A 26,394-nucleotide genomic window follows, 5' to 3' on the forward strand; every position below is an offset into this window, starting at 1 on the left:
CAGGTACAGGGGGGGAGGGACCAACCCCCCAGGAGGAGAAACCTGGAAGGGGCGGGGCTACCTCGACACACGCACACACACACACACACACACAGGTACAGTACAAGAAGACGAGCAGCGAAACTATGGCGAAAAGAAAAATACGTTTGACTCAAGAATACTTATAAAGAAGTTTAGTATAGGCGTACCGGTTCGTTTTTTATATATATATTTGTGCTCGATTGGGTCCTAGGATCATCTTAACCGAGTGAGATCGTTCTCTGGACTTATTTTGGTGGGGAGCTAATGTCGATGGAGGTTCATGTGTCATGTGAACGTCTGAATTAAAACCATTGTGGATTCGTGAGAGAAGGTCGTTTTTCAAGAGGTGAGTCGATAGTTGTTGCCCCACGGTAGTAGGATATCAGTGCTTATCAGCAGGTCCTGGGTATGTATGTTGGAACAACTCCACGTTCCCGTGCATTGTAAAAAAGTAATGATCAGAGGTAGGCCTACATTCAAGGTCTTCTGTTACCCCATCCGATGAAAGGGGGTCAGTGTTGTACCTTCACGTGTTTTTCTGTCCAAGTCTCTTGCATTTAGACAGGAAATAATGGCTTGCATTTACCCACGGCGGTGGCTTGTTTGTAAAGCCTTGCGCAAGAGATAAGTTGCAGGCTCGACTGAATACTTTTGTGGCATTTCAATGCCCTTGCTGTGTCAATGCATTGCAATCCATAACATTCAGTCATTCTGGTATCGTTTAATGACATCATTAGCTGATTCATGGAGATGAAGAGACGTCCACATGCATGCATTGAACCAATAGGGTTGCAGGAAATCAGAATAGTCTCTCAACCAAAACATCACACACAAGTTAACCTCTGGCCCATCAAGGTAGGAAGGGGAAACTTTGATCTGAGCTGCAACAAAAGGAGGAATTTAGTTCCTATAAAGTGTGCCAATTGATCCAGGGATGAACAGTCCTTTGAAAGCCATGTTGTGTTGTGTGTCTCCTTGCCATTGCTTATTAACAGTATAGGATGTGTATGCGCTTGGCTCACACGGACCTCTTACAGGCTTCAGCCAATCGCAGGGCTAGTTAACGATTCATCAGTCTGTACATTGAACACATGGAACAACCACAACTCCTGAAATACCTCCCTTTTCCCATGGTCCGTGGCCATGTATGTGACATTTAACCGTTGGTTTGGAGTCACAGCATTTGGGTGTTGCCTTTGGGAATCTCTCTTGACTGGAAATGAATTAGAGCATTAGTCAGGTCATGCCCGGGCTGGCCCTCTACGTCCACGTAGACGTACACGCACATTGTTGTGCATGTACGCGCATATTTAAACACATCAGAGTGTTTCTAAGGTTGTTATGCAAGGAATTCTGGATGGCTTCAGTCGTGGAAAACATAGAGGAACTTCTGTTGATGACGTCCCCACAAATAATTTGCGACCATCTCAAATTTATTAAACCAGGCAGTGTGTTTTGTTATGAAGTAGTATACGAATTCAGGTACTTTTTTTAATCATCAATTTGTGTCAAAAATTAATTCCCTCCCCTTTATGGTCAGGAAGTGGTGGCAGGTGCAACAAGGGCTGATTAATAGGGGTTGTTTACGGCATGGGGGTCATAAAGCCCAATTCCTGCACTGCGCTCTGTAAACACACACTGTCATTGTGGTAATGTGTGGGTGTGGGATAGATTAATGCCTCGTTACTATGCTAGGCATGCATAATTATGCTGTTATTATGTTGGGAATTATGTGTGATTCATGGTGTGTTAGTAGCCTAATGCTCCCTTTGATTGGAGAGTTATAAAGGTAAACAAGTTTCTTTCGTTTTACGCCTCGTATTCCCGTGTAAACATCTACGTCATCTGTGTCAGCAGTTGAAACAGAGAGGACCTGTCAAGAGGTCACCAGACAGACAGACCCAAACACAGACAGAAAGACACACACAACGACACACACACTGTGGAATATGTCATTTGTCAGACAGTCGTAGTACAAAAGTGGTTCCTCAATGACATCCGTATAAAACTGAGTCTAGTTGTGAGGATTTCTTTAAAAGGTTATTATGACTATAAATAATTGACTTAATTGCACCTATTCAAGACGACGTAACTGAATGCCTGGGTCATGAGGTCCAAGGCTCGAGGCCAAATAGTTGACTCACCTTATACGAATCCACACTGTGGAATGTGTCATTTGTCACACAGTCGTAGTTCAAAAGTGGTTCCTCAATTACATCCTTATGAAACTGAGTCTAGTTGTGAGGATTTCTTTAAAAGGTTATTATGACTATAAATAATTGACTTAATTGCACCTATTCAAGACAACGTAACTGAATGCCTGGGTCATGAGGTCCAAGTCTCGGGGCCGAAAAGTTGACCCACCTTCATGAATCATGAACCTTAGGGTAACTCACTCACTCACTCACTCACTCACTCACTCACTCACTCACTCACTCACTCACTCACTCACTCACTCACACTTTAGGGTGAAACACACACACACATACAGGTTTGGAGAACCATATTGGGTTTGACTTCTTCAAGATAACAAGTTTAATTGGTCTGATGACATAGCTAAGGTCCCCATGAAGATTGTGAATTGTTGCAAGGTGGATGACTCACACGTGTGTGTGTGTGTGTGTGTGTGTGTGTGTGTGTGTGTGTGTGTGTGTGTGTGTGTGTGTGTGTGTGTGTGTGTGTGTGTGTGTGTGTGTGTGTGTGTGTGTGTGTGTGTGTCCTTATTCGAGTCGTGTCGAAACAAACATTGTACAACTTTTCTCATCTTATCTCTAAATTGTTCATCCACCTTTCATTCCCAAGTGTGCGTCCACATTCCTGTTAGGATTTTCATTGGTTCATTGGAAATGTAAAAGATGCAAAAGTTAAAGAATTAAATGGTGTTAACTTGTTCTTTGTTATTCTTCCCGGTCGGAGGTACTGTATGATTAAACAGAGAGAATAAACCGTTTTCTACTTTAAATACTTTTCATCAGCCACAGATAGACCATTGTATTTTTTTTTGGCACATAACCACCACAGTAATCACCCAAATTCCTTTTCCTTAAACCACATGCAGGGCTTATGTTTGGTCGCTCCGGTAACCAAGGCCTGTGTGTGTGTGTGTGTGTGTTCTTCGGTAGTGTAAAACATGCTTATTGTTCTAAGAACACCCTATCCTACACCTCATGAATAAAAGCCATCAATCAAGAGGGGAATCGTGCGTGTCTTACAAAGAAACAAAGCATTTCTAAGGATTTCGGATTTGCCCGGTTTGAAACACCTTTGTTTAGTTTCCTCATTATAAGAGAAAAAACTATTCCAGACACGACAGAAGAAATCTAATGTAATTCATGTTAATCCCTTGCCCTAGTCCTTTGCCCTGGTAATTTATGGGCAGGAATGTACCCATCGACAGTAGCGATGAGGGACACATCAGCGTGTGCATATGAGTAATACGTCAAAGCGGATTTAAATCGGGCTGGTTCATGTCCAGAGCTCGGACGAAGAAAGCATGAATCATGTTTGCACATGGGGAACTGAGGGTATGAATAAACCAATACAAACGTGCGATAGGATTTCTTTGGTATCATAATGCGATCGCCAACTAACCATTGTGGGTCACTGACATTGTGTTACAAGCTGTGGTTCTTGATTCAATTGTTTGGAATTAGTCTCATGGTCCATAGCCAAACAAATGCATGAGAACTCATCTCCATCAAAAAAAAAAGTGTAAAAAAAATATATAAAACAGACTTTTAATTGAATTCGACCTCGGTGAACGCTTGTGACCTTTGACCCTTTGACCCCCCCCCCCCCCCAGGTGAGAGGCCGCCGCGGGGGAGGGGGGGCGGGGGTCATGCTAATGGACCAGGACACTCAATGGCTGTACCAGTTGCTGGCGGAGGTTCAACTCGACAAGTACTACCTGCGCATGCGCGACGGCCTCAACATCACGCGGGTCGAGCACTTCGCCTACGTCAAGGAGTCGGACCTGGAGACGGTCGGCATCAGCAAGCCAGGTGACACATTCACCCAGTCACTCCTTCATCCACTCATTCAATCAGTCACTTGGTCTTCCATTCGTTCATTCATTCTTTCATTCATTATTTAATTTGTCCATTTACTCACTCACCCATTCGTTCGTTCATTCATTTACTCACTCATCCATTCATTCTCGTTTTTCTATTCATGCATTTTTTCATTCATTCAACCATTTGCTCACTTATCCATCCATTCATACGTCAATTTACTCACTCATCCAATCATTCATTCAGTCACTCATTCTTCCATCCGGTCATTCATTCATTCATCAATTTACTCACTAATCCATTCATTAATTCATTCTTCCATTCATTCATTGAGTGATTTTTAACTTCATGTGTTTCATTGAGCAGGTGTTTTTTATCCAATGGACTTACAGTGAATTCGTAAAATATTTTTTATTCATAACATCGCTGGGAATGCTGGGAAAGGGCACTCAAAACATAGATGCATAAGAATAATTATTACTAAGCTATACTGTAGCTTGCCTTATTCGGTTCCTTCTAAAACTCAAAGGATTTTCAGTTTTTCAAGATCTTAAACTGAATGAGGCGGAAAACGGGAGGTGGGATTCTTTAGAAATCAGGTCAGCGGCAAAGACACCGCGCCCTGTGGCCCCACTGGGTGACACGCACCATTCAGACGAAGCGGCGGTGCGGTCTACTGAGGGACATCGCGGTGTCTGTTATCACAGAACCAGAGACAGAGACAAAGGCACCCACGTGACTGACGACGCGTTCCTGTGTTTTTCTAGCCTGCTCCTAACTATTTCCGTAACGTTTGAATGCCACTAGACTCGCGTTGTCTTTAGGAGATGTTTACCTAGAACGTACGCCGCTGTGGTCGCTTTTCCCCAACCGTCTGATGTCGTTGTCTTTTCAGCACAGAGACGATTATGGGATGCCCTGAAGCGCCACAAGACGAACACGCGCCCGCGGTCGTGGATGGCCAAGGTATCACATCCAGGACGAAACAGCATGAGGCGAATATGACGAATAGTATCAGAACGATGATCGAATAAAACAAAACATTTGACATCACGATCATCAATGTTCACCGGGATTTCGAAATTGAACCTGAACAATAATTTTCAATAAACACGTTAAATCTTTTAATCTTAGACACAGTCTTCACCTGAAAGCCGGGTCGATATTATATCATCGATCTTAACGGCGGTTACCGATTTTAAATACATTTTATAGCTCTCTGTTGAGACCTCACCTGACCTCTGACCTCTGACCTCTGACCTCTGGTCCCCGGCTCCCCAGGTGTTCAGCGGTCGGGCCCCGGACGGCACCGACGGGCCGGGCCCCTCGGCCACAGAGACGGGGGGCCCGGCCCTGCCCTCCCTGATCCAGGACAGCGAGCTGGTCCTGGGGGAGAAGCTGGGGTCGGGCTCCTTCGGGGTGGTGAGGAAGGCGGACTGGTACACCCCCAACGGGAGGGTGGTGAGTGATACGCACACACACACACACACACACACACACACACACACACACACACACACACACACACACACACACCCCCCCCCCAACGGGAGGGTGGTGAGTGATACGCACACACACACACACACACCAAAACGCATGCACGCACACGCACACACACACCAAAACGCATGCACAAACACACATGCACACACACGCACACACACACACACCAAAACGCATGCACAAACACACATGCACGGGCCGGGTTGCCACAATACACACACACACACACACACACACATACACACTCTCACTCTCGATCTCACTTTCACACACACACACACACACACGTAAACACACGCACACACACACACACACACACACGTAAACACACACACACACCCTCACTCTCAATCTCACTTTCACACACACACGCACACACGTAAACAAACACACACACACGTAAACACATGTAAACACACAAAAAACGCACCCACACACAAACGCACAACGTACGTTACAACAAACAGGATGAAATGGTTGAATTAACAAAAATAGATTGGTTAACGTCATTACCAACCTCTGTTTCTCCTCCCCTCTTCCCCGTCTGTCTCCTTCCGTCCGTCCAGCTACCGGTGGCGGTCAAGTCTCTGAGGAACAGCAATGCCAGACAGACGGACACGCTGACAGACTTCCTCCAGGAAGTGACCACCATGCAGACCCTGGACCACCCTAACATCATCAGGCTGTACGGAGTGGTCCTGACGCAGCCCCTCAAGATGGTACACAAACACACTCTCTCTCTCACTCTCTCCCGTCACACACACACACACACACACACACACACACACACACACACACACACACACACACACACACACACACACACACACACACACACACACACACACACACACACACACACACACACACACACACCTCATGACCATAAAAGGGGTTCCTCCTGAACAGGGCTGTGATGTTCCCTGTTCACTGTCCATTCCATTTTTTTATTCAGCCTGGCTTAACATTTCGTCCAGCGAAAGACGCTAGCACACACACGACCTCAGAGCTACGATTTAGCACTGAAAGTAACACCAAGGAGAATGACATGTTTGCATTTGACTTAGTTCGTTTCACACCCGCGCCGATATATTCAGAAGCTTGCATTCGGAAAACCTTCAAAAAATGTATTGAACGAAAAACAAAAAATCGAGAACCCACCACCCCCTCTCCCTCCGTCCGTCCATCCCTCCATCCCTCCTCCTTGGTCGCCTAGGTAACGGAGCTGGCCCCGCTGGGCTCCCTGTACGACACGCTGCGGGCGCGGCAGTACGACTACCCCCTGGCGCGCCTCTGGCTGCTGGCCACGCAGATCGCCGCCGGCATGGAGTACCTGGAGGGGCGGCACTTCATCCACCGCGACCTGGCCGCCCGCAACGTCATGCTGGCCGGCCGCGAGACCGCCAAGATCGGCGACTTCGGCCTGATGAGGGGCCTGGCCCAAGAGTCGGACCACTACGTGATGACAGCCCACCGCAGGATCCCCTTCGCCTGGTGAGGGGGACGGGGGGGGCGGGGGAGTCGTTTAAGAGCTTTATCACCGTTATCCAAAATGGGTGTCAAACTTTTGAACTCCATACCCCACAATTGGTGGCATGAGTTAAATGCAGTTGCTAGGTAGCCTAGCTCTGCCGATTCTTCCTCTATTTATTTGTTGTTTTTCCGTTCCGTCTGTTTAGTCATTGTTTTTGTTTTTAGAGCTCATTACAACCACTGAACACCACTTCCATCATCTCTCCATCACCTCCTCCTCCCTCCCCCTCCTCCATCTCTCCTCCTCCTCCCTCTCCTCCTCCATCACCTCCTCCCCCTCCTCTCTCCCCCTCCCTCTCCTCCTCCTCCCCCTCCTCCCCCTCAACCTCCATTCTCCTCCCCCTCCCACTCCTCCTCCTCCTCCTCCCCCTCCACCTCCTCCCCCTCCCCCCCTTCTCCTCCCCCTCCCCCTCCTTCCTCTCCCCCTCCCTCTCCTCCTCCCCCTCCTCCTCCTCCCTCTCCCCCTCCTCCCTCTCTTCCTCCCCCTCCTCCCCTCCTCCTCCTTCCAGGTGTGCCCCAGAGAGTCTCCGGGTGGGCTCCTTCTCCCACTCCTCTGACGTGTGGATGTTCGCCGTCACCCTGTGGGAGATGTTCATCTACTGCGAGGAGCCCTGGCTCGGCCTGTCGGGGCGGCAGGTGTGTGCGTGTGTGTGTGTGTGTCTGTGTGTATACTGGTGTCTCCATAGCAACCAACACACAGCTTTCCTGTTGTTGTGCAATTGCCGACCTTCGAATGTGTGCGATGAATTAGTGCGCTTCTGCAGATTCTAACGTCTCTTTTAATGTTTCTAAAATAAATGCTTTTTTCGTCCTTTTTATTTGTTTCACCTTTTGAAACATATATAGAACGTTCCCTGAAGCACTTCTAGCGTGTTGACGGTTGTGTTGGTTGTGTTGACGGTTGTGTTGGTTGTGTTGACGGTTGTGTTGGTTGTGTTGACGGCTGTGTTGGTTGTGTTGACGGTTGTGTTGGTTGTGTTGACGGTTGTGTTGGTTGTGCTGACGGTTGTGTTGGTTGTGCTGACGGTTGTGTTGGTTGTGTTGACGGTTGTGTTGGTTGTGTTCGCGTGGTCCAGATCCTGTGTCGCGTGGAGCGGGAGGGCGAGCGCCTGGCGCGGCCTCAGGACTGCCCCCAGGAGCTGTACGGAGTCATGAGGAGGTGCTGGGCCTGCAGCCCTGCCGACAGGCCCAACTTCTCCCAGCTCACCACGCTGGTGGCCGAGGTCAGGGGACGCACACACACACACACACACACACACAAAGATGCACGCACGCACAAACATGCAGGCACGCACACGCACACACACACCTCTTGGGGTCACAAACACACACACACACACACACACAACCACCTTACGGTCGCACGCACACACACCTTAGGGGAACACACACACACACACACACAAAGATGCATGCACGCACAAACATGCAGGCACACGCACACGCACACACACACCTCTTGGGGTCTCTCTCTCTCTCTCTCTCTCTCTCTCTCTCTCTCTCTCTCTCTCTCTCTCTCTCTCTCTCTCTCTCTCTCTCTCTCTCTCTCTCTCTCTCTCTCTCTCTCTCTCTCTCTCTCTCTCTCTCTCTCTCTCTCTGCCCTTGACCGTAGCAGTTAGGTCAGTGCCTTGCCTCAAAGGCACCATTAAACCTCTTCTTCTGTGAGTTCAAAGTTGAGCTAGCAACCTCAGTAGTTTTATGTTTCTGTTCATTCCTTCCTCTCCCATTCCGCCATACCGTCCGCAGGCTCGACCGATGGAGGTGCAGGCCACCAGGGACTTCAACGAGCCCAGGAAACTGCCTCTTCAGACCAACGACATGGTGACCGTCATAGAGCACGGGTGAGAGACCACAGGAGGAGAGAGAGACAGAGAGACAGAGAGACAGAGAGAGAGAGAGAGAGAGAGAGAGAGAGAGAGAGAGAGAGAGAGAGAGAGAGAGAGAGAGAGAGAGAGAGAGAGAGAGAGAGAGAGAGAGAGAGAGAGAGAGAAAACGTTGTCCTTTGCTAAACGTGGGACTTGAACTACGAGGCCCTGACTCTGAGATTTCCCCGATATCGTTTCTGGTTAACGTATCTGCATATCAAACTTAAACTTTAATTAGGGGACACGTTAAGGACAGAGGTGTTGTACGAAGCACCAGAGCGCTGGCTCACAGGGCATGCACGGCCCATCTACCCCTTCGACCCTATACACTGACCTTTGACCCTATATACCAACCTTTGACCTTTGGCCCCCGTGCAGGTTGGAGCTGTGCGAGTGGAAGGGCCAGAACCACCGGACCCTGGCCGTGGGCTGGTTCCCCGCCAGCCTCTGCGTCCCGACCCTCCCGGCCTCCGGCCCCGTGGGCCCCGGCTCAGGGCCCCCGGCCCAGAGCCGGGCTCCGGCCCCCGCTCTGCCCTCGGCCCTCATCTCGGCCCCGCTGAAGGGGAGTCTGCTGCATCGGGGCCACGGGGACCTGCGCCCCGACCGCAGCTGGGGGACCCCAGAGAGACTGGAGGAGTAAGAGGAGAACACCTCGTGGCGCCACGTCATTGGTCCAACAGACATTGGACCAATGACGCCGTTTTTTTTTACCAATTCGAAACAAACCCCAACCAATCCCTCTCCCGCGCCGACTGGCCCCCGGCGATGTTTCAGTTTGTTGCGGAAACTGAGTTTGATTTTCAGGCTGTACTTTACTTTACCTTAACGCTCACATTAAGCGGTACTGCCGTAAAACAGGTCTGTTTTTAGTTCTGCTTTTATTAGCTCTGTTTTTATTAGTGAAGAGATGCTGGGTTTAAGGTCTTGGGGCGGGGGGGCGGGGGGGGATGGACAGCTCATAAGGGGGTGGTTGTGCATCTTTACTCTATATTTAAAAGGGGGCGGGATTAATTAGACCTGGAACCACATCCAACAGGATGAAGGTGGTCAGAGGGGTCCCTTTGTTAGAGGCGTGTCTGTGTCTATGAGGGGACAGTCGGCTCATCTGCACGTGTTCACCCCTCTCCCCCCCTCCCTCCCCCTCTCCCCCCCTCTCTGTCCCTCCCCCTCTCTGTCCCTCTCCCTCTCTGTCCCTCTCCTTCTCCCTCCCCTCTCCCCCTCTCCCTCTCTGTCCCTCTCCCCCTCTCTGTCCCTCCCCCTCTCCCTCTCTGTCCCTCTCCCTCTCTGTCCCTTCCCCTCTCCCTCCCTCTCCCCCCCCCCTCTCCCTTCCCAGCAACGGTCGCTGGAGGACCAGCCTGGCTGGAGGAGAGAAGGAGGGCTCCAACCTCCAGAGGATGGCAGGTAAGGAGACAATCAGCCGTAACACGGGTAACAATCGGCTAACTGTAAAAGTTAGGTTACACTTCTCAACTCATGGATTCAGCTTGAACATACGATGTCGGCATATCTTGAGAGAAAACCATTATTTATGTCCAATCAAATGTCAACGTCCAAAGTACGAATCCAAAACACAAAATGTTAAAATAGAATCTCCTCATGAAGGCAAAAACGGCCCCACCAAAACTCAAACTCGAAAAAAAGTCTTGTTAAACCCCTCTCTTCTCACACCGAGTGGTCTGCAAAACACTGAACCACATAACAAATGGAACAACGCCAAAACATGGGGAATGGATTGATCCCACCAGGCGGAGTGGAGCCGGGCCGACCAGGCCTGAGACAATCCAGTGATTAGTCATCTATTCGCTCCCCCAGACATTGATTCTGGGGAAGACTTAACCCCCCCCCCCCCTGCAAGGATGTTGCACCATTCATGTAGATGTCACTACTCACCACTCCGCGACGCTCCGACGTTCCTCAGGCTTTTCCCAGAGCCTGGAGTCGGTGCTGGGCGCACACCAGGGCAAGGCCCGGAACGGGGTCCCGGAGCCGTCCCGGCCGGACCCCAAGGGCGCGAGGCGTCCGACGGGCAGCGGCGGCCTGCTGCCCCCCAGCGTGGTGCTGGAGCAGGACCCCCGGCGCCGCAGCGAGGCCAGCTGCGCACCCCCCCGCCCGCCGCCCCCCACCTTCCCGCAGTCCAAGCCGCACAACCCCGGGCGGGAGCGGAGGCCCACGGCGCCCGGGGGGCAGCAGCGCGGCTCCCCATGGAGCCAGGGGCCCCAGCCGGCGGCGGGGGGGGGGCCCCCTCAGATGCACCCGGCCCAGCCCCAGCCGGGGGGCAGCAACCTGGGCCGGATGGGGCAGCTGGCCCGCTCCACCCCCGCCCTGGACGAGCCGGTGGAGGTGAAGCCCCGGGTGCCCGAGGTTCGGGACAGGAACGTCTACTCCACCGTGCAGCAGGCCCGGGACGCGGTGGTGGCGCAGGTAGGAGGCGGGGCCTAGATGGAGGCTGTGGGTGGGGGGGGGGGTTTACCTGGGGACTGTGGCGTTGGAGAAAGGTGAAGGAGGAGGGGTCTAGTTGGAGACTGTGGGTTTTGGAGGGGGGGTTCCCGTCTAGTGTCGAGGTTGGTCGGGGCTTCACCTGAGGACTGTTGCATTGTGGGGGACAGGCGATGGAGGCGGGGTTTAGAGGAAGGCTTTGGGTTTGGGCTGTGTATGGGTGTGGTCTGTGGTGGGTGGGGGCTCTCTCCGGGATGGTTAACCTGAGGACTGTTGCATTGTGGGGGACAGGTGATGGAGGCGGTGCACGGCGTGACCATCGAGGAGGTCCACAACGCCCTTCGCCGCAACGACGGGAACGCCGTCCGCGCGGAGCAGCAACTGAAGGTATACGTTGTGTCCAACGGTGTCGAGGATAGAAGGCAAAGGGAATCACGTTCTGGTGCCCAGACGATATCTGCAGATTTGTACTTGCCCTGGTATTTTGCGACTGGCCTCTCTCCCGGGCAGACCTGTTCCGACAGAATCGCAAAACGTTGATCGGAAAAGGGGCGGGTTTGATACGATGATTTTGGGAGCGCTGTTCTGTTCCAGTTGATAACGCCCCTTGGAAAGCAGAAACGCGCAGTACCAAATTATTTCGCTTAAGCGAATCGTTTGCAAATTGAATCACTCTTAACCTTTTGCTTAACCAATCTTTTCTTTAAAGAGGAGACCATTCATTTGCAGGGTTCGATATCCGGTCATAGTCTGGTTCTTGATACGGCTCTCTGTCTCCTTCTCCAGTTGGAGCGGCTGTACTCCATGAGCCTTTGCTCCAGGGACGACTGCGTGAGGATCCTGTCCAGGTACCAGTGGAACCTGGAGCCGGCCAGCCGCTGTCTGCTCCGTCTAACCCGGGAAGACCGGAGCCCTGCACCGGCCGACCGGGAGCGGGAGAGACCCTAGCCCGGACCTCATACAAAGACCCGTTCAAATGATGAATTACTGTTTTTTTTGGGGGGGGGTTTCTGAACACGTTCCCCATCGTTGTCTTCAAGTTGCGTGGAGGATAATAAGGAGACTCTTCACAGCACTGTTTTGGTTTCATGGTGCGGAGCTGCCCGATAGAAACTACATTTCCCATGTTTCCTCCGATGGCATTGTAGTGGATGAGATGCACCTGTGGTTCAATGAAAGAACTACGCCGAGTCTGGCGATGACAACAACCCAATGTACCTCAGGACGTCATGGACGGCAGACAATAATGGAGTAATGGACGAATGAGGAATATGCAAGCTGTAAAAAGTTGAGAAAAAAAGCAAGAATTTTACTTACTTTACAAAAAAGACTACTTTGCAATATGTTCTATATTTTGTCCCGGAAGATTACCTTAACTGTAGTATTTTCAAAGCCTCCCATGTAATGTAGCCTACATACGACAGACCTGGTGACAATTTTGCAATTACATACAAAAAAAACAGGCGGGGTAAATATGTTCGAGGCAGTCACTAGGCACACTTTGCACTCATGGCTACAAACGGCTGTTTAGTCTTCCAAGTCAACCATTGACAAACAAGGAGCACATTCAGGTCATATGTAAGAACATTAACTGAGTATTGTATAGACTATTCTGTACTGTGTGCGTGTGTAGTCCAACTGCATACGTCTTATGGGAGGTTATTGTACTGTAACTATAGAAAGGACCACTGGACTGAGTTATATGAAACTGGAGTCGGCGTTCTTTGGTGGGTTTTCTGAGCATCTGCCTATTTATTGGTGGACCTTAGCCATGTGGATCACGGGGTAATGGTGGTGTTCTTTACATTAGGTGCGTGTTTACTGCCTTGTAGCCATTTACTGCAGGCAGTAAAATCTGTTGTCAACCAATGTATATATTTTTTACGACATCACGTGAGATCCATAATGGAAAAACACGTTTCCAATGAACCATGTGCAAATAAAAACCGATCTCACACGCGTTGTATTGCCGCTTCTGGGATCCTCTCCGATGTCAAACACCAAAGTGACATCATATAAATCTTAGTCACGCTTTGATAAATAACTCGTATAAAACACTTAACAAATCGATTTCGAGATAAGCGACACACCTTGTGTATTGGAGATGTACGTCATTCAAACCACAGTGGGTGTGACGTTAGTGTGGCGTCACCGAACAAGCACAATGGAAAGGGGTTGGAAAGGCATCGGAGGCAACACAACTAGATATATGATCTGCTTTTATCAGGGGAAGAGTAGTTTTATCCTCGTGTTGGCCACTAGGCCCAGTCGATTAAGCTACAACGGTCGACTAATCAAACTTTTATTTCGGTAACTTCACTATATCGCCGGGAGGGGGCAGTGTTGAACATAGTCATTTTTAAGACTCACTCACCTAAAATTCCTTATCTGGAACTATTGGCAAACGGATGCATAATGCATCCGGAATGCATTGTCTTTTCCTTGACATATGTGCGGTGGTGTAAACTTGAGTAGGAAAAATGTCACTTAGAGCTCTTAAGAAAACAGGGTGGGGACGGACTTTGGTGCAGCAATGGAACAAATGTGTGTCATATTTTCCAATTGTTCACATATGCCCTTCTAAAACCGAGGCATAACCTATCACAAGCTCACAACGCCTTCCTTCAGGCCACAACGCATTCTGGGAATTGGTGTGGCTGTCCTACACTAAACAAAAAAAAGAGGAAACACTTTTGAGATATCAATTTATGTTCCCCTTGAGTGCAAAACAATATACAAGACAACACAGCGCTCACATATTGAACTATTGTGTATATAGAATATAGATGGCACGATTAGCATGCAGGGTTGGTTCCCCCTATTGTTAAATATAACCAAGTTCTTCATGAGCCGATCTATTCATGTGGTTTGTCGGTCATCTTGAGTGTTCTCATGGTTGACGGCATCACAGGTCTCAGTCTGAACATCCTGTTCTGTCTCAACTGTCACATCTGCATAGATATTAATTTCAAGTCTACAATGAGCAGGTTCACAGGGTACAGTCTAACTTTTGGCATAAATTAAAGTTAAGACAAAGGAGTGCAAATCGAATACAAAATCAACGTAAATATTTACAGATATATTTTATAAAATACACTGGTTTCGACTGATGTGCTGATGTTTCGAAAAGGCATAGAATGATTATACCATCGACCAACTAACCTAACATAATCCTTAGACAAACCTTTAACGGAGCTAAGCCTACATGCAAAAACAAAAGTGTGGCTGATTTAAATGACCTCACAGTACATTACACACTGTTCTTCAGGGCTGGAGAAGAGGGTGAGGTCATTTTTCATTTGGTCTGTTAAGGGTCCCTTAGCTGAGGCCCCAAATGAGTAATCTTTGTAAAGGTACACCGGAAGGCACTTTAAAGGTTATGCTAGACAAAGATTACAAAACAGTTCAGAAGGTATGACACATCACTGTGGGCCGAAGGGTTGACAGTGCATAACAAAACAACACACAGGTGTACCTCAGCTCATGCATGCATACTCTAATTAACTTCAGATTAACACCTTTTTCCACTTCAACAATCTCAGCCCAGTGGTAAGGTCCACAGCCAGATGTTAATCATTACTGTGGGAATGGACCCTTTGTATCTATGGTCATGAAGCGTGAGGTGAACCCTTGTGTTGACTCCGTTGAGGAGACTGCCAATGGTACATTCCCTACTCATGATGATTGAAGCGGACAGTGATTGAAAAACGTACTATTCCATGACTGGTTCTAATTCCACGTTACTCAAACGAGTCGAGGCGAAACACTGGCGATTGTTCTCGATAAGAGACGCACCCCTGTGATCTCAGTGTCCATGTGGATGGTCCGTTTGGATACAGAACAAAAAGGAGTGAATTCAAACAAGCTTTGGTTACTTGCAATTATATATTTGACATATAGGTCTATTATATATATATAAATACAGACATGCATAGAATAAATGCTTTTTCTCTTGTGACGAGCTGTGAAAGTGTTAATTTGTACATTTCCTGCCTGCTGAACTCCTGCTGAAACCTCAACCTCGCCTCCTTTGTTTTTTCCCTTTCCCTCCCTCCCTCCCTCCCTCCCTCCCTCCCTCCCTCCCTCCCTCCTCTGTTTAACCGTCTCTCATGCACCTCTCTTTTCTCTCTATTCTCTCTCACTATAAACGGGTTGCGCCCTGCCACACGAAAGCCCTGCGGTACACCACAGGGACAGAAACTGTTGATGGCCACTGTTGAGTGCATTGAAAGGCCCCACTCCATTAGGCACCGCAAGCCCTGTCACGACACACAGGAAATCATCGACTCCGACCATGACGATGTCATAACATAACATGATAGCGAGTGGTTTGATTAGGGAGAATATTATAGTCGTAAACATAGGATTTATCGAAATAATAAAATACAAAAAATAAGGTTGTTGCTATACAATGCGGCGTAAAGGTGAGTTAGAATGCAAGCTATAATGCCATTACAAGGGAGCACATCATACTCGTAGAAACACAGGTTTAAACAACAACCATCATAAAAACGCCTCACAAGACAAAGTTCTGCGGATAATGACAGATCAAGCTTATAGATGTATATCATCGGATATGAGGCAAGTCACCGGCTTGGTGCATTCTTCAGATGTGGGGCTGTGAGATAGCGTTACCAGAACAGGAACTGACACTCACAAAGAAGCGCCTGGCCAAAAGGGCGTGGTCAAATGGACTCCATAGAAAAGGCAGTGTTGTCGGGCCTCGTATAAAAAGGTTAATTTCCGGGGCCGTTTTGAATCAAAAACGCACTTGGCTTGATACTGGGGACCATTACAAAAAGTGACGCTTTTCTATAACTATGGCTTCCTCCTGTTTCACTATATAACAGAACATGGTAAGAATGATCATGCAAGAAAAAAACAAAAGGGAACTGACTCTGTGGCTTCTGACGGCGTTCGATTTGTGCAGAGCCACTATTACAAGAGCAGGGCACCTACTGAGGCCGATTTAGTTTAAATAACTTCAAGTTTATTTTCTCAGGGGTAAAGTTTGTAAGACGTGACTGTGCACTTGGCCGGGGGGCATCACGGATAAGGTTCTGCTCGTTTTCCCTAAGAAAATAAACCTCTGGCTAGTTAAGCTTGGCGGCGCGCGCAGCAGGAGGGATAAAAAGCCCAGATTTCACCACGCCGTCCGCTTCCTCTGTCGTCGTCCTCCTCCTCTTCAGCTGAAGACGGTGCTGCGCTGGTTCGCCTCGCCCACCTTCTCGAAGAACATGAAGTCCTGCAGGGCAGACCCAAGAAGACACAAGAAGACACAAGCCATTCAAGACACACCACTACAACAACCACAACATCAACAACAACAACAACAACAACAACAACACAGACGACGACCAGAAACACGTCACATCCTCCAGAGGCTGGAAGAAGACACAAATCGTTCAAAGACACACCACAACAACAACAACAACAACACCGACAACGACGACCACAAAACATGTCCCGGCCTTCCCGGCGCGGGTGCGATGAGGGACTCACGATGAGGAAGCAGGCGCCCATGAGCACAGCCTTCATCTTCACGTCCAGGTCCATGGGGAACTGGATGCCGAAGTTGTCGGTGTCGGTGAACACCTCCTTCAGCAGCCCGCTCCACTGCTTGCTGATGCGTCCGATGGGCTCCTTGCCGTCTTTGGATTTCAGCTGCGGGGCGCAGATCACGCGGTTCAACGGTTAGAAGCAGAAGATGAGGCCGGGAAGCGATCCACGTTTGAGGGTTGAAACCGTTTGTGGTTAGGCTGTTTTTTTTTTTTTTATCGGAACCATCGTGAAAACGAAAGGTACACGACATCAATCGCACCATTCTCCACCGTTCACCTGAGCGGACTTTGGAGAACGGGGTCTTTTTCGTTTAGTTTCGTTGTGGTGTGTTGGACCCTGAACTCCATTTCATAGTTAAATTCAAGCCTGAAATAAACACAATTTTCCACCGTTGTGGTGTGTTGGACCCTGAACTCCATTTCATAGTTCAATTCAAGCCTGAAATAAACACAATTTTCCATCACGCTGAATAGTGGGAAAATGTAATGGCTGTAATTGGACGGTGCAAACGTGACATAACACGCCTAGCCCTGCGATAGGCCAATGCAGGCTTTATATGAGGAATGTAAAATATTTCCTTTTTTTATAGGCTCAAATCTGAAGCCTGAGATAGGCTTGACATTTATGACTACTGTCTAGAGGAGAGGTGAACTATAGAGGTGGAGGGGAAAATAAACATGAGGTGTCCTGCTGGTTCAACAAAACAAAGTGTTGGTGAACATTTCTGTGCTATTTTTTATCAAAATGTATAAAGTTGTTAAATAGGGGAAAACTTTGTACTATGAAATAAGTGCAAGTGTGAAGTGGGTTTTGACCACACCCCTCGGACACTTTGACCACCCCCATCGCATTTCCTCCGATGGAACCCAATGTGTTTGTTATTTCTAAAACCTTTACGAAAATCTTGAAATTGTTCCTACTAATAAGCAAAGCTCGCCTGCTAAAACTATACCAAAGAAATATTCTTTATTTTTTTAACGTCTCAGAAAGTAAAAGCAGAGGAAAAAGATCAAAGCCAAGCCTCGAAGACACATTACTAGTCAAAAGTAACAGAAACAAAATGGCGGCCGCCTCTCACCTCGAAGTTGACGTCTCCGCAGCAGTTGCAGGCAAAGCACGGCCCCTCCAGCGCCATCACCTTCTCCTTGTTGGCGTTGCTGATGGAGAAGCGCGGCAGGCACGGGTGCCAGTCCTGGTTGACGTAGCCGATGGTGGTGCCTGGTGGAGCCTGGACCTCCAACTGTCACGAAACACAGAAGAAGAAGAAGAAGAAGAAGAGTATGAGAGTCTGGTCATCATGGATCACGTGACATGACCACCTGGGTTTATACAAGATGGTCAGATTGGACCCCCTGTGTCATACTTAGTGCACTTTTTAGGGTGCGGCCATTTTGTAGTGTTGCCCACAAAATGTGTACAAACAAACATGTATCTAATGATTACCCATAATGCACCAAAGGGGGTGGACTTTAACCCCACCTTGTCCCCCAGATTCAAAGCTGTTCTCCTTGTCGTTCTGGTGTTGACAGAGTGAGCCAGGCAACGGAGCTGTCACGGACTGACAAGTAACACACGGCCGCTCGTTTATGCCACCAATGCGCTTAACAGTGTACTACAAAGTGTAGGAAATGAGGAAACAAGCGAGAGTAATGGCCCTCAGCCTCAGTCACACAGGTCGAACCACTCTCCCCAAGTGGTTCATTAGAAGCCATCCAGGGACCGACTGTTGTGTTTCAACGCCTTGCCAAAGGGCCTCATGAGTTTAACATGGAGCCCTGTCACGGGAGACCGTCGCAAGACTAGGTCGGATTCCCACAAGCGGAGAGTCTGAGGTGGGATGTCGCCAAAGAGACGATGATGCCGTTTACGCAGAGAGAGAGAGAGAGAGAGAGAGAGAGAGAGAGAGAGAGAGAGAGAGAGAGAGAGAGAGAGAGAGAGAGAGAGAGAGAGAGAGAGAGAGAGAGAGAGAGAGAGAGAGAGAGAGAGAGAGAGAGAGAGAGAGAGAGAGAGAGAGAGAGAGAGAGAGAGAGAGAGAGACCCCAAGAGGTGTGCGTGTGCCTGCATGTTTGTGCGTGCATGCATCTTCGTGTGTGTGTGTTCCCCTAAGGTGTGTGTGCGTGCGACCGTAAGGCAGTTGTGTGTGTGTGTGTGTGTGTTTGTGATGAGAGAGTTGTCGTAATGTAAAATCGTAAATACCTGTAAATATACCGTATCCTAGGCTAATATATACGTAGTTTCGCCACGTCTCGAAACTGCCTAAACACAGTGGCAGTGTCAACACAAATTATTTCACAGCTAATTACAAATCAACAACCAAAGCACCGTTACTACTACCCATAACATTCTTACGCTTCAAAATCTCAGAAATGGAGGCGACCATTGCGATGTAATGTCACGTTGCATAAGACCTGTCCCGGGCCGGGGAGCAGGAGCAACTGGTTCTAAGCGGGACAACGGCGCCTTTCAGGGACTCTGAACAAAGACCTTCCTGAGCAGCGGCGTTTGGGGAACGCCGGCCTGATTGCAACCGTCCGACCTGCCACTCACAACACCGGCCCCGTTACGGGACCGCCAGCCCGAGCTCTGTTTTCAGACCAACCCATGCCCATATTTGGGACAGCATTAAGGGGTCAGTGTTGACTCCCTAGAGACTGAAGTGGTCTCCTCTATCAACGCGGTCAAATATTAACAATGGCAAAGATAGCCTTGAACTCCAGCCATAAAGCAGTCGGAGGGGTCCAAATATTGGCACCTAGATAGCAGGCGTGTTGGCAAACCTTAGGCTTCTTGGCTGGGCTCCAATGGATCGGTTCGTATCCACACAAACACACTAATGCCTCGTATGTACGGGGTCGGTTTACATTCAAAAGTGGACGATCCATTACTGGTTTATAAACTTGTATGTTCATGTAAACAGACTAGTATTCATTTGTTTGTTACTGACATGGTACAAGGTACAAACAAATGAATACCAGTCTGTTCACATGAACGTAAGTTAATATATCAAGTTAGACTTTTTTGAGTCATTACTGGTTAGTACCACAGATGCTAAGCATAGGATGCTGCTTTGCATCGGCCATGAATGGACTTCTTGTGAAGGGCTACACAACACACAACCGGCGTCGCACACACACACACACACACACACACACACACACACACAGTCAGTCAACGCCATGCGCATCCAACACTGCTTTTGGCACTGCATCCTCTGTACACATTAATATAAAAACGTAAGACACTGTGAATTAACTAAATTTTATACTGCTCCATTTTTTATATATTTACATAAAGTTCTTCCATTTCACCCGTTTACTCTTAAACTTATAAAAGAGAGAAGCAGGCAGAGTATTTACATAAAGTACTTTGGTTTCAATGGGTCCACTCTCACGCTTCTAAAGAGCGAAGCAGGTTAGCTTAAAGTTAGCATTTCCCTGCTAGCTGTACATGCGCGCCTCTGTACGGGGGAAACCCTCAACACGGAGGGACTCGAACCTCTTGCAGGCAGCAGGGGCACCAGCAGGAGACGCAGCGGAAGGGACGGACGAGGCGAATGACCTCGCGGTCGTTGTTGTCCTTGATCTTCATGTCGAAGCTCCGCAGTGAGCCGCAGCAGTTGCGCGTGCAGCAGTCGTTCTTCTCCTTGGCCTTGTAGATCTTCTGGCCCAGGCTGTTCTTGATCTCGTACTGGTTGTTGGTCTCGAAGCTGAAGAGGGCTGGGGGGGGGGGGAGATCAATTGTAAATGGTAAATGGACTGCATTTATATCGCACTTTTATCCAAAGCACTTTACAATAGTGTTTGACAGTCACCCATTCACGTACACATTCACACACCGACGGGGCCGTCAGCCATACAGGGCGACCGCCAGCTCGTCGGGAGTAGTTAAGGTTAGGTTCCTTGCCCAGGGACACCTAGACACTATTAGTGCCGAGAGATAAGTAGTAACTACTGCTAGGAGATGCACAAGATGTGATGGATTGGCGTTGGTGGTTTGACTGATTTAAGTGTGAGTTCAAAGGGGTCGTTAGTTGAAAGGTAAACTCCTGTAATTCAGTTTTCTGAAAACTAACATGTCGTAGTTTTCATTCAGACGAAAAAAGGAAGTAGGTGTGTTCAAAGATTAAGATATCATTAAAGAGCTTTAAATAAAAAAATATATTACTACGAGTCAGCATTAGAACGAATAGCCTGAAATAGAGGAAACCCTTTTCTATACACAAACTAACACAAGCTACCAGCCCTACCAGTCTAGAAGACATCCTACCTTCCAGGAGTTCAATTTTCTGGTGGATGAGTACCTGGTCAATCTGAAACACACGCAAAATTAAAACATGCATGACAAAACATCATAACCAATCCCTGCATCACTCGGACGACAGACAAAACACAACAAAACCCAGAATGAGTATGTTTTCTTAAAAGGTGACATATTCTACCACCAGGTGTGAGTGTGATTCGCCGTTACAAGCCGTTTTGAAAAATCGGCCTCTTCTGACATCACAAGTGGGCGTGTCCACCTAGATATATGACGGATAGATGAGCAACGTTTGCCAGTAGACCGGGTAGGCCGGTAGACCGATCTATCCAGCACACATCTACGAGGACACGCCCACTTGTGATGTCAGAAGAGGTCGATTTTCAAAACGGCTCGTAACGGCTAACCACACCCACACCTGGTGGTGTAATACGTCCCCTTCAAACAACAGCACTACGCCGCTGATAAATCCCAGAACCCACCTGGGTGAGGTACTCCAGGCCCGGGGGGACCCCCACCGGGACCACCACCTGCCCGGGCGCCGGCGACACGGCGTTGCCCTTGGGAGAGTCAGCGTACTGGGGGTTGTGGGCCGGGGGCGGGCCCTGGTCCCCGGGGCCCGGGCCGGGGGCCATGGGGCCCGGCTGGTACATGATGGGCTGGTCCTGGTGGGGTCCCGGGTGGGGCGGGTAGCCCACGCTGAAGCCCGGCGGCGGGGCCGCCTGGTGGGGGTCCCCGTACCCCCCCTGGGGCACCGGGTAGGGAGCCATGGAGTAGCCCCCCGGTTGGCCCATGGGGTAGGGCGGCTGGTTGGGGGCGCCGGGGTAGCCTGGTGGGGTATAAGGGGGGGGGGGGGGGGGGGTCAACGGGCGACTCGGTACGCAATTGGCCACATGCCGTCGCTTCCCTGTCATCGTCGTCGTGTTAAACCAGCCAATAGCGCGCCAGGCGGAAAAGCCAGCTTTGGTGATTGGCTCCAGAAAATAGCGTATCGGAAGCAGAGAGAAAGGGTATTGCTCCTCTCCAGGCCTTGCTGCAGGGCGAGCTCAAATGGCCGGCAGAACGGGCTCGGGGGGCACTCAGTCGACCACAGCTCCATGTCAGACGCCCTTGGAGGATGTGTGTGGTGACAGACAGCACATGGGGGTGGGTTGGGTTTAAATGGAGAGAGACACGGGTGGATGGGTGGGAAATGTGCAAAACCTACTGGGGTTTACATTCTGTAAACGCTTTAACAGAGTTGCACCTGTAGCCCATATTCAAATCCTCAAATACGAAAACATGCAAAGAGGCTTCGTTGCTCGGATAAGGAGCCAATGGAAAAGAGTAAGCCAGACGGGGGTTAAGATAGAGTGCCAGTGGTCGGTTTGGATGCAAATGTTCATTTATTTTTCCCAGAGTGTATCATCATTTTTACTGCAAGTATAAACACAAACGTCATAAACTGCACAGATTCAGTGATTATCGGGCAACATGGAAGGAACCCAACCTCTAGCACTAATTGGAGACTACCATAAAGACACTACAACTACCCTGTGTTTGTATGCTTACTTTTTACATGAAGCGGTTGTAGGCAAAGCAACCAGAACGAGTTTAAACAGGTAGCATGTTGCTTCGGGCGTTTTGAACCTCACCTTTTCTTTATAAACTTTAAACTCAAATTGAGTGGACCTTTGACACGCAGTATCATGCCCTTAACAAGCACTATCTGCTTTCCTTGGATTGCACAACGGACCATTTGGCCAGCACTTCCACATTGCGGCGACTGATAACACACATGTGGCAACAAGCCGGTAGAATTAAACGCGGGATGACCTTATAAGGAGGTTGCGGCCCCCCCCCCCCCCCCCTGATGGTTCTAGAATCTTGATGATGAATAAATAACAAACATACGAAGAATAGAAAGAAAAAGAAGTTCTGACTTTCACAAACCCAACAGAAGGAATACAGTTCGAAATTTAAACACAAGCGCGAAATAATGGCACAAAAGATAAATGGGGGGGGGGGACTGGACCCATCTAGCAATCCTGTCATGCTTCAGCTAATGAATCACACCTGACCCTACAGGTTTGGAGGAAGGGGGGAACCAGTCCAACAATAGACGCTAACATTCTCGTCGCGACTTGGTGATTCAGGGCAGAAGGCAGCCAATTAAACTGCATCTGGCCCACACATGAATGCAAGTAGAAAAGTAGCGCATGATTCATTCAAACGATGCAATTACTTTTCCTCACAAAATGCTGCACCTTTTGGGTAACCCGGAACCCCAAAACATCATGTGGGGGTTTGGCTGTTTTTGCTATGTTTTGACCCTCCTGAAAAACATGTCATGTGCCTTTAAGGGAACCAAAACAGATGTGAATGATTCCACTTAATGCCGCAATTGCTGCACCCTTCCCTTTATATTGTAAAGCCCACACACACACACACACACACACACACACACACACACACACACACACACACACACACACACACACACACACACACACACACACACACACACACACACACACACACACACACACACACACACACACACACCAGCCCCTTGGTTCTGTTGGCCCGGTTTGAAGGGGAATTTTAAGTGGAGTTGTCATGGCAACCACCTCCCCCCTTTAAACAGCCTTTCACGAAGGACACCGTTTGTTTTTTGGAGAGTGAAGGAATTTGGGCTGCGTCTCGGCCGATAGCAATAAGAGACTTCCTCAGGGCATGCGTTCTGCGGAAGACCTGGTTCAAGAGCCCACTGTAGGCTATAGTTCATTGCCAGGTTCTCACTCCTCCAATAACCCACTACGTGGAAATAACCTCCAACCTCTTCTACGAAACTAAACAAACTAGTTAGACATGTTTTACCCCTATGATTCGGCGATTTATTTTCTAAACAGCCCTCCAGGGTAGGTTTGAATAGACGCATGGGAGACATATCTTTATCATGTAAGCAAGTGGGATGGATGGCCCGAGCTCATGTTTGCGCTCTTTCAATGAGCTTCCCACACCTATTCATACTTCTATTTCAAAAGGACTACCAAACCAATTCAAACCTACATCATGTCAAAAGGACTACCACACCAAATCAAACATTAAGTCAACAAGACTACCACACCAAATGCATGTGTATTCACAATACATATTTTAGTTCTGCGTCATTCAACTTCACTCAACAATGCTTGCTCCATGTTTGTTTTGATTTGTTTGTTTTATTCCAAAGTAATATAATACTGACCGGGGGCGGACATGGCGGGAATCAGACGGCTGGACAGGGCAAAGAGAACTCCAGAGGCGGCTATCCAAACCAGAAGGTTTCTATGGGAACCTGTGGAGGAAGGTCGAGGATGAGGGTGGAATCACACACACACACACACACACACACACACACACACACACACACACACACACACACACACACACACACACACACACACACACACACACACACACACACACACACACACACACACACACACACCAGGTCGAGTTAAGAAGACAAGAATACAAATGAAACCGTGCTGTGCGGGTTGCCTCTCTACGCCGTGATAAGAGATAACTGATCGGGATGGAAGTTCAATATGATAACATGCTGGCAGGCATATAATCTGGGGGATTACGTTAAAGAAATGGGTGCGGCGCTCCTGGCCTGACTTTATTATGGAGCATGGAAACTTCATGGGACAGAGGAGTGGTCCCATACAGACGAGACTTCTGGTGCCCCATGTTTTTGGTTAACAGTCATAATAGTAGTGACGCCAGATATCAGAGCTGGTTATTAAACCTGTTGCGTCAAAGTAACATGCAAAACGCAAAACGCATCCACGTCTCCAGGCGACGTGCCTGTGGCAATATATATCCAACTATTATTTGGAAGCACGTTTTGTGTGTAATGTCAATAAAAACGCCAACAACCTTTAATGCCAACAAAAAAATTATCAAGAAAAATCTTACTTTCACGTTGCGTTCCTCCGACGCGAAGGCCAACTGCGAATTGGAATTGCTCTCCGCGCGTAAGATCACTGGGTTAGTATTGATGTTTCTGGTCGTCTGTCGATGGAGCCAACGAAATAATCTGTCACTGATGCTTAGTTTGGCGATGCATTTACTCCTCCCACTTGTTTTTTTCGGAGCAGTAGGCTATCTTCCGATCACTCTCACACTTTTCCTTCGCCTTCCCCAATCACACTAAGCGTGAGACCACGTGATCATAATTCTTGCACGTCGCCTTTGAGAAGCTCAACGATTATGCTGTCAATAATCTAATTCCCCAACGCCAAGAGCCAACGTGTTGATTTATGTTAGAGATGGCCGACATTCAGGCTTGGTCCTTGTATTACTATGGTATATATATCACTTGTTATTCATACGAGTAATAATGATCTGGGGTGACCGTCGTGGGGATTTCCTTAATTGTGTTTTTTACCCCCACCCTGAAATCCAGCGATAGTAACCTTTCTGCGTTTGCCACTAGAGGGAAGCAAATGCAATCATGTTTCACTGAGCCTCTCTCCACTGTGACTGCGAAAAGAAGTCACCTCAGGCGCGCCCCCTATTGGTGGACGTTGGTAGCCCTCAAAGTGCATTTTATAATTAAAAAAAAATCGATATTTTGTTATTTTGTGCAGCTTTAAAAGTGCTTTTGTTTACATATTTTTTCATAAAAGTGTTAGTAAGTCATTAGAATATATAAAAATACATATATATTTGTCTGGAAAGTTTTGTCATATATTCATACTAGAATGACTGGGCCCCCACGTTAGATGCCCATTGGAGCCCCTGATATCCGGTTGCATATTGGCCTTTCGGCCAATATGTTTGCATGTTTTCTCGCCTATGACTAAAATCGGGGCTGTGTCAACATCTGCATTTATTTCAGTAAAACGTACTTCTGATACACTCAACAGAGATGGAAGATCCCAATGTCATTATACCTCATTACATATTACACCATATTATTGACCCATCTTCTGATTAATACTCGCAGCCTGACGAAGACCACTACTCGCATGGCTATATTAAGCCCCGGCTCCGAGGTGGGATACTTACAGCCGGCCCGCCCCCGCGGTACGCGACCCCGGGGGGGTGGAGTCCATAAGGAAGTGATTCTGTCAACAAGCAGTGGAACACGCCAGGGGGACTGACAGACGGTCAGACACGTTGGCACCACCCTCCTCTGGGCCAGAAGTCTGTCTTCACTTATTGTCCCGCTCTTA

The 26,394-nt window shown here is 48.6% G+C and overlaps 2 protein-coding genes across 2 annotated transcripts; one reads left to right on the top strand and one right to left on the bottom strand.

Annotated features, from left to right (window-relative positions):
• The first annotated feature begins 92 nt into the window (after nt 1–92).
• On the top strand, nt 93–15,301 carry tnk1 (tyrosine kinase, non-receptor, 1). The gene is made up of 14 exons (XM_056575728.1): nt 93–367; nt 3,824–4,022; nt 4,927–4,997; nt 5,313–5,492; nt 6,101–6,253; nt 6,751–7,028; nt 7,577–7,703; nt 8,144–8,290; nt 8,814–8,908; nt 9,311–9,568; nt 10,266–10,333; nt 10,851–11,353; nt 11,660–11,755; nt 12,155–15,301. The coding sequence occupies exons 2-14, from the start codon at nt 3,860–3,862 to the stop codon at nt 12,314–12,316; spliced, it is 2,301 nt and encodes a 766-aa protein (XP_056431703.1). The 5' UTR covers nt 93–367; nt 3,824–3,859; the 3' UTR covers nt 12,317–15,301.
• Nucleotides 15,302–15,459: 158 nt separating this feature from the next.
• Nucleotides 15,460–25,584, bottom strand: plscr3b (phospholipid scramblase 3b). The gene is made up of 8 exons (XM_056575826.1): nt 25,133–25,584; nt 24,417–24,506; nt 21,670–22,016; nt 21,197–21,239; nt 20,426–20,646; nt 18,009–18,170; nt 16,871–17,032; nt 15,460–16,613 (listed from the first exon to the last, which is right to left on the bottom strand). Exons 2-8 carry the CDS (start codon nt 24,427–24,429, stop codon nt 16,554–16,556), a joined length of 1,008 nt encoding a protein of 335 aa, XP_056431801.1. The 5' UTR covers nt 24,430–24,506; nt 25,133–25,584; the 3' UTR covers nt 15,460–16,553.
• Between the last annotated feature and the right edge of the window lie 810 nt (nt 25,585–26,394).

This window comes from Gadus chalcogrammus, chromosome 17, assembly GCF_026213295.1.
Source record: "Gadus chalcogrammus isolate NIFS_2021 chromosome 17, NIFS_Gcha_1.0, whole genome shotgun sequence".
In the NCBI taxonomy this organism is placed as follows: Eukaryota; Metazoa; Chordata; class Actinopteri; order Gadiformes; family Gadidae; genus Gadus; species Gadus chalcogrammus.